This window comes from Rhinolophus sinicus, chromosome 17, assembly GCF_057876585.1.
Source record: "Rhinolophus sinicus isolate RSI-liver-muscle chromosome 17, RSI-T2T, whole genome shotgun sequence".
Lineage (NCBI taxonomy): Eukaryota > Metazoa > Chordata > Mammalia > Chiroptera > Rhinolophidae > Rhinolophus > Rhinolophus sinicus.
The window spans coordinates 210,803,326-210,817,500 of NC_142517.1; the positions used below are offsets into that span (position 1 = coordinate 210,803,326).

The 14,175-nt window shown below is 50.6% G+C and overlaps 1 protein-coding gene across 4 annotated transcripts in view; it reads left to right on the forward strand.

The window, feature by feature from the left end:
• The first annotated feature begins 994 nt into the window (after window positions 1–994).
• The window catches only part of MLPH (melanophilin), a 36,331-nt gene continuing 23,150 nt past the window's right edge, over window positions 995–14,175 (forward strand). For all 4 annotated transcript variants that reach the window (XM_074315615.2, XM_019740869.3, XM_088793972.1 and 1 more), the window contains exons 1-3: window positions 995–1,128; window positions 12,025–12,246; window positions 12,390–12,502. In XM_074315615.2, coding sequence (XP_074171716.2) covers window positions 1,019–1,128; window positions 12,025–12,246; window positions 12,390–12,502 — 445 coding nt within the window. In that variant the 5' untranslated portion in view covers window positions 995–1,018. The remainder of the gene's footprint in view (window positions 1,129–12,024; window positions 12,247–12,389; window positions 12,503–14,175) is intronic.

The following is a 14,175-nucleotide window of genomic DNA, read 5'->3' on the forward strand; positions in this document are numbered from 1 at the left end:
GTTTTGTTTTAACGTTTTCTTGTTCAAAATCTAAATCCAGTGGTAACGAACATGGTCTGAATGGTTCCGGTCCCTGAGGGCAACCTGTTCATACATGTTCCCAGTCAGCACTGCGCTTGGAGGTGGAGACACTGAAACGATGGGGGTCAGAGCAACACATTTAAGAAGCTATTCTTCACCGATTTTAAGGCACAAGCCAGGGACCATTTCAGTTGGCAGCCATGGGATCTCTGTGGAAATTTCATCTTGAATGGGACCTGAGAACTGCTCAGAGAATGTCACTTTTCATAATCAACCTCTTATGCCAAAAAATGGAAGTCCATTTCTAGCACAGAGCACGTTTCATTCACGTTTCTACAGTGAGCACTTTCGAATGGTCAGCGGCAGGGAAAGGAGACACTCCCAGAACCAGAAGCCTAAGTCTTTCCTTTGGCTCCAAGTCCTCCCAGAGAGAGCAGACAGATTGGACCCCTTCCCAGATGTCCCTGAGAAGACGGATTTCGGTCCTCAGGGAAGACTTGCTGAAGTCACACAGCAGTTTGCAAACTTTCGGTGACCACAGCAGAACCCATCACCCAAACAATCTTGCCCCAGCCTCGGCGCCCACAGCGGAACTGTTCCGTTTCCCAGAGTTCTAAGGCGAGAAGCCCAGTGATGGCGTATTTCTCGGGGATTCCCTGGGACGGGGGAAAGACGTGTGCCCCCTAGTATTGACATCGTTAAACATTCCACAGTGGAAAAGAATAAGGGACCCGTGCTAAGTGTGTGAGGCCTGTAGGGCAGGAAGTAGGTCCCTCTTTAGGGTTTGGGAACTCTTCACATAGGTTCATTTATTTGAACTGTCCCAATTTCCAGACGCACATCTGCCTGTTTTAGAAAACCATTTAACCCAAGTACAGACAAACTGCCTGGGAAGTCGGTGCTCTCTGTGGCCTCACACTTTGTGACTTAGGTGGCTTCCTGGACTGACCACTGTGATCCTGTGATTTTTCAGGTGTGACCCTGAGGAGAAGCAGAGATGGGGAAAAAACTGGATCTTTCCAAGCTCACGGATGAAGAGGCCAGGCACATCTGGGAAGTGGTTCAGCGGGACTTTGAGCTTAGAAGGAAAGAAGAGGAGAGACTGGAGTAAGTGCATGAGGCTGAGCCCTGGGGCCCGTCCTCTGGGTTCTCTGGGTGGGTGAACGGCCGAAGTGCCAGTGCAGATGTTGGACGGAAGCCGAGCGCTGGGAAACGGTCTACCTTCTAGCATTAGTCTCCTCATAATTAAAATGAGGGCGTCTGACTATCCAACCTGACTCTCAGGTGTTCCCTGAATAGTTTTAGTTCAACTTGATCCAGCTTCCGGGGTGATGTCACCTCCTAAGCCAGGTGCTGCTTAGGCCACAATGTTACAAGAATAGAAAAGCTGAAGGTGATAAAGGGGGAAAGTCCCACCCAGAATGTTGGGATCACGGGGTTTTAGGGTGAAGGCTGACCGTCTGCCTTTCTTTCTGACAGTGCTGCCTGGCAGCCCTTCCTCTCCGTGAGGCCCCAGACCATTTGCACCACTCTCCCCACCGACGGGGCTAGAGTCCACTGGCATTGTTTGCTTCTCCCTCTGCCTTGCATAGTCTTCCCCCAGCCTCTAACGTTTAGTTTCCACTGGGCTCCTTATTGTCTTTTTTGGGTGTTTTTTGTGGGTTGGTAGGCCTATTGAGAAGGAGACTTGAGCACAGACTCAAGGAGGTGAGTGAAGTAGCCAAGAGAATGCCTGGAGGGGGCTCCAGGCAGAGCAGGGAGAGGAGGTCAGGGACGTGATGGCTGCAGGTCGTGTGGGTCCTGGTGGACCTTTTACAGGACTGAGGGCTTTCTCTGAGTCACCTTTGAGCAAGGGAATAACAGGGTCTGACTTCTGCCTTGCAAGCTGTTGGTGACTGAGAAGTGATCAGACGGACTTTGAAGGCAGTGCAGTGAGTGTGCCCACAGATTGTATGTGGGGTGGAGAGTATGGAAGGAGTCAAGGGTGACTCCAAGGTCATGGCCTGAGTAACTGGCAGGATGGAGTTGTCCCCTTACCTGGGGAAGGCACAGGTGGAACAGGCCTGGGGAAAGCAGGAAACTGTTCAGATACATTGGAGTGGATTCGTGGGCTCCCCATACACTGGGCTGGAGCTCAGAAGAGATGTGACTATGGGAGTATTTACCACGCGGGTGATATTTGTATTCGTTTCCTAGTGCTCCTGGAATTACTGCAAGCTTAGTGACTTACAGTGCACAGCCACGTCCCATGGTTCTGGAGCTCAGAAGCTCTCAGGGCAAGGCGTCAGAAGGGCTGTGTTCCTTCTCGGAGCTCAGGAGGGAAATCTGGCCCCGGCCTTTTGCAGCTTCGAGAAGAAGCACCACATTCCTTGGCTCCCGGCCATCTTCAGCATAACGTCCTTCAAGCCTCTTTCTGACTCCCTGCCCCGCTCTTTCCCGTGTAAGGACCTTGTGTTGATGTTGTGCCCACCCAGGTGATGCAGGATCCTCTCCCATCTCAAGATCCTTAATCACACATACAAAGTCCCTTTTGCTGAGTACGGTGACGATTCACAGGTTTGGGAAACTAGGACGGAGATGTTTATGGGTGGGGGGAGCATTAGGCAGCTGAGCCAGTATTTAAAGCTGCAGGGCTGGAAGAGACCTGTGTGGGAGGGAATGTGATAGAGACAGACCGAACCCCAAAACAGACAGAGAAGGAGCAGCTGAGGGGGCTTCTGGGCTCCAACATGGAACTGAGTCCACGACAAACGAATTAATCGTAAGGGGGGCAATTGTGCTTCTGCCCAGCACCTCTAGTGTTCGTGGGGTTCTGGCTCAGTGCCCCCACTGCTTCCAGCTGTCTCCCAGGCCGGCACTCCCTTCCCTCTGACCCTTGAGGTGGTCAGCCCCTCCTTCCGTCCAGACTCAGCTGAAGTGGGTTTCGCACAAATTCCTATGTGTTTCTTGCATGTGGGTACCTCCCTTTGACATCCACCATTCCTTGCTTTCATATCCATTAGTCATTTCACGTGGTGAAGAGGAGACATGCCCAGGTGACCTCTAAGTCCTGTTCTGTAAGGTCACAGATTGTGACACCCTTTCCTGTGGACAGTCAGTGGTTCTTCCAGGTCCCCAGGCCAGTTGGTTACAGTCAGGGTAACCTCGTCGTTCACAGGTGCCCAAGACTGTCTGCTCAGAAGGGGACAGCGGACGAGCTGGGTTCCCTTGGCCGCCATGTGATCGAGGGGTGGGCTTACTAAATATCCCCAGTGCCTATCAGATGGAGAGAGGTGGTCTGGGGGATGTTCATACAATAGAGTATCACGTCGCCTCTGGAAACGTAAGCAGGCAGAGAGGTAGTGGTGAGGAAAATCCATGTCAAAGTGTAGGAATGCTGAAACCCGAATAGCACTCCGTGACTGCTTCTTACTGTGCAAACGTGGGTCTGGTGATACTCGCTGGTGATACATTCAGGAGGCAAAGAGTTGTGTAAACAGTGGGGGCATAGTGAAGGTTTTTTGTGTGTGTTTTAATTGTGTTTGATGTCTCTCGTTCACTGTGCAATTGGTTAAATATGCAACAACCAGCAAAGCTGCCTCTGCCTGTGAGAAGCGTCTTCTCCAGTGTCCCCGTGACCCTCCAGCAGCCGCAGGGCCCAGGCATGTGGTCTGGAGGCTTGAGGTTCAGTGTGATGAGACATAAAAAGGCCACGGCTGGAAGAAGCTTAGAATAAAGACTCTGGGTTCTTGACACCAAAATTCGTTCTACAGAGCAGTTGGCTAAAATACCAGCAGTCCGTTATGAGACAAGATAATTTTTTAAATAATAAGCCTCCTTCGTCCCAGTCTCTTCTCAGTGTTAAGCTACTCATTTAACCAGTTTCAACATAGGTGATCACCCGTGTGTTGCCCACACAGCAGCCCATCTTCTGTAGCGTGACTCGGGGTTTCTCCGCGATCTCCTGGGGAGAATTTCATATTCACTCCCAGTTCCCAAGTCTCTGATCTACGAATCAAAGTAGACTGAATGGAGAAGCTGGTCCTCAAATGACCGCTAAGTGGGTGGCCATCAAAAATTGGCAGTTCAGGAATTGTTCAGATGAGCTTTCGATGTCTTTGCCATATTCCCAAAGGGGTGCCAAATGGATGGCCCAGATCAAAACCTACCACGGTCATTGACAGACACAGTTGGGGGGGGGGGCATCGTGAGACCAACAGACACGTTCGTTACTTGGACACCACTTCCCTCCCCTGCGTGGTGGTCAGCCACAGTGTGTGGGCTCACGGTCAACCCACCAGGAGCAAATGTATCCAGAGGCAACTTGCGAAACAGCCAATTCACCAAGTATGCCAATTGGAAAACAATCAAACAAAAAATGTGTTTCTTCTCTTATTTACAAAGATAACAGAAATATGTATCAGGTGGATTTCTCCCCAAATGGGAGCATCAGTGGACTGTGAAGGAAGTTGAGGCAGGGCTGGGCGAAGACGTGGCACCTCTTCCCACATCATCTGACCAGCGTACCCTCAGGTCTCCTCTGTCAAAGCGTGTGACAAAGGAGCTGGCCCAGGTCTCTAACATTTGGCAGGACCGCAGGCCATGAGGCTGTGAGACTGGTTTCACTACCACCCACATGACCACACTATCGCCAAGACACTAACGCCTCTGATCACTGGCCTGGGCCCGAGCCTCCCCCAGGCTGTGCTGAAGACACTCAGGGCACCCATGGTTCCCCAGAGGCCACCCCCGTTGTGAAAGTGCAAAGGCTGGAGTGTCTTGGCCACTGTCCACCGTGAGCCTCCTAACGTGGCATTCCAAGTGGAATGAGTGTTTATTCCAGGGAACAGGGCTGCCGACAGCATTAACCTCGGCTGTGACTTTCCTCTGAACGGATGGGAAGGAATTTCCCAGGGGTCGAATTCCTGAGCAGCAGGCCTTTTGCAGGCTGTTCCGGGAATCGGAGAAGGAAGGGGGAGGCATCACGGCATTGACTCAGCCCAGGCAGACATAAATCTCTCCCTGAAGCTGGCATGTGTGACAAGGGACTAAGGATTGGAGTGTTTACTGTACGGGGTATGATGTTATTCCTGGCTTCCCAGCAGGACATTGCTGCGTGCCAAAGAATCGAAAATTCAAAGATGTATAAAAGTGGGACGTTAACGACGCTGGCATCAGAACGTGCTTTAGGATGGATTTGACCTAATACCCGTTTCCTACCATCAAGTCCCAGGCGGGGCACTGCCATGAGGACGTGTGTCTTGCTGTGGGTAATCTTTGTGCCAGCACTTGGGTGAGAGAACAGCCATCCTTCTGCCTCGTCTGCTGCCCAGTGTAGGGCTTGGGCTGTGAGCCCCACGGGTGTGGTCACTTCCCTGGGTGTGGGGAGGGAAAGTGGACAACAGAGGCTTTGCTCAAATGAGCACCTCCGTCTCTGACTGACGTTCCAGCAGCATTGGCCTTTGCTGTCCTATGAGCCAGGAAGAACCTCCAGGGCCCCTAAGGATGGAGGATGGCGTTGGAAGCAGGCCAGGTGGGAGGGGGGCCAGGTGAGCCTCCTAGGAGGTTGTTCCAGCTTCGGGGGCAAAACCTCAGCTGCTGATTCCAGAAAGGCACCTTGGGAAGATGGCTGTTTCTTACTACTCGTGCTCTCTTTAATTCCTTCTCTTTTGGAATCGAGTTTCTTGGAGAACATCAGCCATTCTGTATGCCAGGGGAACTAAAGAAATCTTGAGAAAGAGCAACGGTGGAGGTACCATGCTCGCCGATTTCAATCTATACTGCAGAGCTACACTAATTAAAACAGTACGGTATCTGCATAAAACAGTACGTAGCTCAATAGAATAGAATAGAGAGCCCAGAAATAAATCCTTGCTTACATGGTCAACTAATCTATGACAAAGGAGGTAAAAATATACAATGGGGAAGTGACAGTCGCTTCAGTAAGTTGTGTTGGAAAAACTGGATAGATACATGAAAAAAAAAAAAAAAAGATGAAACTGGACTACTTTCTTACACCATATACAAAAATAAACTCAAAATGGGTTAAAGACTTGAATGTAAGACCTGAAGCCATAAACCTCCTACAAGAAAACATAGGCATAACTCTCAGCACTATCTTTCTGGATATGTCTACTCAGGAAAGGGAAACAAAGGGGAAAAAATACACAAATGGGACTACACTAAACTAAAAAGGTTTTGAACAACAAAGGAAACCATAAAAGAAAACAGAAAAAAATAAGTCTACTGAATGGAAGAAGGTATTTGTGAATGATATATCTGATATGGGGTTAATATCCGCAATATATAAGGAATTCATACAACACCAATAAAACAAACAATATGATTTAAAAATGGGCAGAAGACCTGAATAGACATTTCTCCAAAGAGGACATACAGATGACCAAATAGACATATGAAAAGATGCTCAGTGTCACTAATCATCAGAGAAAAGCAAATTAAAACCACAATGAGATATCATCTCACACCTGTCAGAATGGCCATCATCAATAAATCAACAAAAAACAAGTGGAGAAATTGGAACCCCCATCACTATTGGTGGGAATGTAAATGGGTGCAGCCACTATGGAAAACAGTATGGAGGTTCCTCAAAAAATTAAAAAATGGAGCTGCCGTACAACCCAGTCATAACACTTCTGAGTATATCTGAAGAAAACAAAAGCACTAATTTGAAAAGCTATGTGTTCATTGCAGCGTTATTTACAATAGCCAAGATATGGAGGCAACCTAAGTGTCCATCGATAGACAAATGGATAAAGAAGTGGTACATATACGAGGGAATATTACTCAGCCATAAAAAGGAATGAAATCTTATCATGTGTGACAACATGGGTGGACCTAGAGGGTGTTGTGCTAAGTGAAATAAGTCAGAGAAAGACAAATAACTGTATGATTCACTTATGTGTGGAATTTTTAAAAACAAAACAAATCAATAAAGAAAACAGATACAGAGAGCAAGCTGATGGTTGCCAACGGGGAGAGTGGGATGAGGGGATGGGTGAAAAGAAAAGCTAAACTAAAATAAAAATACATAGCCACCGTGCCTCGCAGCACCTCACTTAATGCTCAGACAACCCCACGATGTGGCTCTTTGGTTTACGCCCACTTGCAGGTGGAGACTCTGAGGATGAGGCCAGTTTCTGGCTGTGAAGAGTAGCCAGGAATCGCTACCACTGGGAATATCGGAGGGCAGATGACCTTGCTATGCAGTGCTTTGTATTATTTCTCTTCTAAGTGTTCCATATTCACTCGTGCTACTTGGGTATTAAGAAAGCTTTACGTACAGAAAAGATAATCACAAGTCTATTTTTAATGTCACATAAATACAAAGGAGCACCAAAGTAAACTTCCTTGAAGGAAACAGCCAGTCAATAGTCCCAGTGTCTCAGCTCCCTCCCTCTGGGAAATTGCCTAGAGCTCCTGTGGTGGCCGGGCAGCCTGGACCAAGGGACCTGGGGACAGATGGGGGAAAGAAGCACGCCTGGTCCTGACATGCCAGAGCCCGTTTCACTGCTGACGTGTGCACTGCGTTCCCCGTGCTCACCTGAAGTCCTGTTGGTCACTCTTCTGTGTTACTGAGGGGGGTCTCCGTTGTGTTCATGGTGGAAATTTCTAAGTATTCCTAAACCCAGGGAAAATGACACTGGAGCAGGAGCTGGTGACTCAGGCCCTGGGCAAGGACTGGGCTTGCCTAAACAGAACGCCCTGTTTTAAGGGGCACGTCCCACAAATCAAATATTAGGCCTGGGAACCTCCCCAGAAAGACAAACAGGTGGTGATGCAGTTTCTGCAAACAGACCAGAATTCCCGGGAAAGTCTATGTCAGATCTCCTGGCGTGAGACATGGGAGAACTAAGCCTTGTCTTAAAAATCATGATAATAGTAATAATAATGCATTTGAAGTCACCCCTACCTGGGCCACTTGGCAGCGCAGACACAACTCTAGGGCTGACAACACAGGGGCGGGAACAGGAAGTCAGCTGCCAGCCCCAGATGGAAATTAACTTGGGTCCAATACCCCTTAGGAGGTTCTGGTGAGGCTCTGGTGGCCTCTCGCTCTCACGTGACCGGGGACTTCCCCTTTATCATTTTTATCACCACTTGGTCGTCCTCCTCAGATGGCCTCAGAGAACTTGAACAAGTTTCCATTTCCCTCACTGTGATATCTGATGTTTCTCACGCTAATCGGGACTTTGTCCACATAATGGCTCTTCAGTTACATTATGTTTCGTGCTCTCCCAGCAAGTGCTCCCGGCAGTTTGGGCTCCTCATTCTGTGACTTGTTGGTTCTCTCGCGCTTCGGCCCCCCCATCCTAAGGTCAGACGTGAGGTCCCTTTCTTGGGCATCTGTAGTACTTCTTCAAGCTGTTCTCTCAGGAGTGGCATGGGGTGTAGGTTTTCTATTTGGGAATCTCTCAGCTGGGAGTGAGGCCTCACCCCTTTCCCCCTCAGAACTCTGGCAGCATAATGTGACCCCAAAGACATCCACGTCCTCAACCCCTGAACCTGTGAGAATGTTGGGGTACATGGCCAAGGGGAATTAAGATTGCAGGTGCAATTATCAGCTGACATGGATGTCGGGAGGTGACCCTGGGTTGTCTGGGTGGCCCAATGTCATCACAAGAGGCCTGACCTCTCTATGCCTCCTCAGCCTTCTTCTCCATTCCATGTTCCTTCACTCCCTCTTCCTGTCTTGAAAGGAGATTCCTTGCATCATATCAGCCTTTGCTCAGAGGACATTAACTCCCCTTGAGAACAGAGGGCGTTAACCCTCCACTCTGCTTGGAGTCCCCCAGTCACAGCTCTCAAGGTTGGTGCCTCAGGCGACCTGGAAGTCGGATGGCAGAGGAGGATGTGTCGTGGGTTCCTGTCTCAGGGACACCTCTCCACTGCTTCTACTCCATTTGTGAGGCATGTCCTCTCCTGCCCACTGTCCTCATCTTCTCTCCTTGTCTCCATCTCTCCAGCCCTTTGCTCTACATTCTAGGAGAGCAAACTTGACTCCATTTTTGAGACAATATCTGACAAGCATCCAACTCAGTCTAGTCTATCTCTCAGTTATTCTTCCTAGTAAAAAATGATGTTTCATGGGAAAACGTTCTAGATGGAACTCAGACAATTGCCAGTTCCTTTCATGAAGACACCAGGTACCTCAGTGTTTACAGAAGAGCTTTCTGTGCACTTTTCATTCCATATTCAAAAGACAGGTATGCAAGGGTCAAGGTTTAATAACATGATAATTTTTACTATTTCATCAAGGACATACCTTTAATCAAAGACATGCTCTACTTTTCTTTTGTGGCAAAGAATAGAGAGACCACTGGAACATTCTATACCTTTCCCTTGATCTGTGCTCAGGCCCAAGGAGTTTTGCCCACTGTTGCTTTTGCATCATTGGTGCAGGTGTCAAAGGTCAAAAAAGGCAAATATCATCTTTGTATTATTATGAAAATAGTTTTGACCCTGTAGACCCTCTTAAAGGGTCATAGGAACATCCAGAGGTCCCTGGATCACACCTTGAAATCCACTATTCTCACTGGGCTTAATATTCTTCATGGAAATTCTGCCCATTTTCCTCCCTGGTGTCAACTTTAATTCCTTTCCATCTTAATTTTCACCAGCTCTTCTCCACCTCAATGAACATGGCCCTTCCCTTTCTTCTTTATCTCCTGCTCCTCCCTCTCATTCCCCTATTAGCACACCAAGCAGACTTATTTCAGATCTTTCTCCTTTTTCTGATAGGAGTCACATTTGAGGTGCCTTCTGTTCCTGAAGGCTACTTAAGTTGTAGGTGCATGTCCTATGTTTACCTACTGAAGCAGCTGTACTAGAATGACATCTGGTCGACCCGGTTGTGGTGTGTGGGTTGCACTGAACCTGTTCACCTCGTGATCTGAAGCCCCAGGTCGGGGTGATGCGCCTGCAGCTGGCAGACATCGTCTGGTACCATTCTGCTAGACCAGCATGGGGTCTCCTCTTCCCTCCCTTCCTGTTCTCCAGCTATAAAGAATGGAAATTATGTTTTATAGAATCTGAAGCAGAGTATATTCTGCACCTGAAATATGTGACTCTTCAGCCACCAGCCCAGGACTCTCCTGGGCTCTTACTTCAGCGGCCTGCACTGGGAGGCAGGGTGTCTCCACAGGTCCTCATCTTCTGCTGCTGTGATGCGTGGATACAGCTCTGCCTACACAGAGGATGGGGGGCACACCCTGGCAGAGAGGCTGGACAAGGCCCCGCCCAGTGGAGGGCTGGCCTCTAGGTCTCCTGGCTGATGCATACACAGCAAGAGTGGAAATGGAGGAGACCAGAGCCTTCCCACCTGGCTGCAAGTGCCCCTGTGTTTGAAGCGGACTTGACCTTGTCGATGCAGCTTTAGCTAGACTGTAGTCAGTGGCCCCTAGATTCCTACAACCACTTGGCCATTTTGTCTTGGTTTTCCAAGTTGAGACAAGAGTCCTATTTGTGTGTCTGACTTCATGAGTATTTTAATGAATAGTTGGGAGAGGAGTATCACCGAGGTACAGGCCCTTTAATCCACTTTAACCCAGTGCTGGTCGCCCTGAGCGTCTCAGGATTATCCCATTGTCTGAAGCCGCACCACATCTGGTGTCCCCATCAGGAACCACAGGTGCAGCGTTCTCAGAAGACAGTGGCACCGAGTGTCAGTCTACTTTACGTCTCTAAGAATGTATTAATTGGTTCTCACGTAAAACTAAAATATGACATTTGGCCAACATTCTCTGAGATAGAACAAAAGGGCTGTGTTCCTTAGCTGTGGGTACACTTCCAGTCGGTCCAACTTGGCAGTTTCACCAGGAAGCCGTGTTACTGAAACCCTGACCGGCTAGGAGAACGGTGGTTTTCCTGGGCCTTCAGGTGCTGGGTGATTCCTATTCTGGCCACTCTCCAAGCCAAGCCATTCTAGCCATGGGGACAAACTTGGGGAGTCAGCTCAATTGCTCCCCCGCAGAGACAGACCCAAAACCACTTGTTGAGGAAATGCCATCTGGCTTTGCCCTCAGGATTCTGTGACAGCTCTAGGGAAGGTGCAGCGACCTGTGGGCTCTCTCAGTGGGGTACCAGCCTGCCTGGTGTTGTCCTCAGCTCAAGGCCATTAACTCAGGCCCTTGTAGCAAAGCGGGTGTGGCAGGCCAGGGACTCACAGCAGAGAGTGTCAGCCTCGTCCAGCCCATCGTCCGAATGGGCCTTTTCTCTGCATTCGTTCTCTGTGGCCTGCTCTGACCGGCCCATCGACCACTTACATTTTCTCTCCTCTCTAACCTCCTCTTAACCAATAACACTGGGAACAGATTGGGTCTAGAAAAGCACGTTACCTGACCAGGCTGCATGCATCCCCCCCCCCCCCCCAGGACGCAGCTGGCCCCATCCCTGCTGGGCTTGTACAGCCACCACCCCCTCCCCCTTCTGAGGGAGATTAGACTCTAGATGCTAATGACTAATGACTACCCAACCAACCAGGGTACCTGAGCAGAGTCTGTGAGCTTTCAGTTCCACGTCACAAACGCTCAGGGTTTGGCTCAGAGCTGGGGGAAGAACGTGGGCTTCAGGCCTCTGTCCATCCTCTTTCTATTACACTGAGTGATGTGAGGTTGTGCAGGCAGCGGTGGGAACTGTCCCAGCCTGTGATTCTGAACCTTTGTGGTTCGTGGCCCTTTGACAATGGATGAAAGTCATGAGCATGCAGCCTGGAAAAATGTCCAATTACAAACAATCACAGAGACGTTTAAATGTACCTCCAGGTCTATAAAGACAATGTGTTTCAATCCCAGCCTACCCTCAGTGCACCTGGTCTTTCCCCTAGAGAGCGTGTGGAGTGGGATTGCTGCTGCAAGTGGTACAGCAAAGCCTGTGGGTGCCTTTGCCGACGTTTTGTCACTGTTTTCTGCAAATGAGAAAGTTCCCTTGTGTGTGCACACACACATTGAAAGCCTGTTGCAAAACCAAGACGTCCAATATATTTCCTGTTTCTGTTTTCCTAAGGGGGCTGAAGGGCAAGATAAAGAAGGAAAGCTCCCAGAGGGAGCTGGTTTCCGACACGGCCCACCTGACCGAGACCCACTGTGCCCACTGCCTGCGGTCCTACCGGCTCCTTGTGAACCCCAAAAGGCAATGCCTGAACTGCCACCTCTTCATCTGCAAAGGCTGCAGCCATGTCCACCCAGAGGAGCCGGGCTGGCTCTGCGACCCCTGCCACCTGGCCAGGTGAGCGGGGGCCTGGAGGTCAAGTGCCACTGCTGGTTTCGGGGCCAGCGTGTCCCTTTGGTGGGGCAGGTGTGCATGGCGGTCATGCATACCTGCGTGTCACCTACAGCAGTGCCACGGGCCTGAGCTCCGTCTCTCTGCAGAATCGTGAAGATGGGCTCGCTGGAGTGGTACTACGGGCATGTGAGAGCCCGCTTCAAGCGGTTTGGCAGTGCCAAAGTAATCCGGTCCCTCTGTGGGCGGCTGCCGGGAGGAGGTGAGGAGTGGGCAGGGCGGTGGGGGGGGGGGCTCGTTTTCGTTCCCAGGCATGTTTTAATGTTTCAGGACCAAGCAGATCCCTTTGGAATGTGTGTGAGCACCTGGCTGTCAGTCCATTTCTGGTGGTTTTCATGAGTTTGGCTGTTTGTTGTATAAGTTGCAAACTTCTGCACCCCTGGCCGGCCCTGCCCGGCCCCCCGGGAAGTCTGCATGTTGACACTCCCACTATTTGAAACCATATTTTTTCAGAGCTTCATAGCAAGTTGAGAACCCATAGCCAAGGTTTTCAAACTCAGCCATTAATGGAATAACCCACAATGGTTCATACCCCACGTCCCCAGGCGCTTCCTCCCGGGCAGGGGCGAGGGGCCCAGGCTCACCTTTCAACGAGTCTGATGACAATCAGGACTTAGAGATATTGACTTGAGCTCCATAGCTTGTTGCAGTATTTTGAATCCGACTATTTATTTCATGATGAACTTGATAGCCAGACCGGTCTTATGCAAATAGGATTTCACCTTCATTGTCCACCTGTGGGTGCTTGGAGAGAGGTCATTTCAGAGGAAGGACGTAAGAGAGCCTGAGTTTGGCAGATTCTCCCGCACGCGAATGGAGATCACGGAGCAGTGTTTGCAGGGAGCACGTGCCTTGTCCCTGTCACTTGAGTCCCAGGTTCTGCCATGAAGCCTGGCCAGCATTTAGGCCAGTGCCCCCAGGATGTCCAGAGCAGATACTGTGCTCCTTGCATTGGGTGTGTCCCCACTGTCCCCCAAGACGCTGGCCCCTTACTTGTGTCTTGTGTCCCTTAAAGCCCCAGGTTGATGAGCAGGAGGAGTTAGCCAGGGCCACCCCCAGAGCGTCTGAGCGCCATGGGGCTGGCGCACGTGTTCTGAGGCATCTTGGCAGTACTGACTTTAGGACAGAGATCAGTGAGAGGCACCCTCACCTGCGATGGCTTTAGCACCTGGAGCGGCAGACCAGGCAGTGATGGGGCTGCTCAGAGGGATGCATATAAGTCGTCCAAACCAGTGCTTTTGTAAGAGTAAAAGTGGCCCTCCTGATAAGCACGTGGAGACAGCAGACGTGGCTGGGAGTCCCCGGCCACACGGGGAGGGACGTCACCCTGTTCCTAGGAGTTCTTCCCCAGGCTACTTCTTAGAGACTGATGTCTCTGTCTCGGGCTGGAGCCCATGCCCACTCAGCCAGCCACGAGCCAGCCGTGGGGTCGTCCTGCAGCAGAAGGAGCTTGGTGCACAGGGCTCAGGGCTGAGGGCAGGGGAGCCACACTAGGAAGCATCTGAAAATCTCAACCCCAAAGTCGGCAGCTCACGGCGGGAAACCACCGGCCACATGGGAGCCTGAGGACCTGGGCCTCACCCGGGGAGGTGCTGACTGATGCTAGGGACCGGTGGGCTCAGGAATCTGTGTTGCATAGAAGGTCGCAGGGATGTGATGCCCAGCCAGGGTCTGCAGCTGCAGGAGCCATCACCACCCGGATCCCAACTTCAAAATTGTCAGAACCAAGCGCCAGGAGGTGGCGCTGTGGGACAACAGGCACCCGGTTTCCCAGCCGTGGGTCTCAGGTCCCTGGAGGGGTGGCCCACAGACTGTGTTCTCCATTCTTCCTGCCAGCGCCTGCGAACGCAGCACCCTGAGAAAGGGAGCATGGAG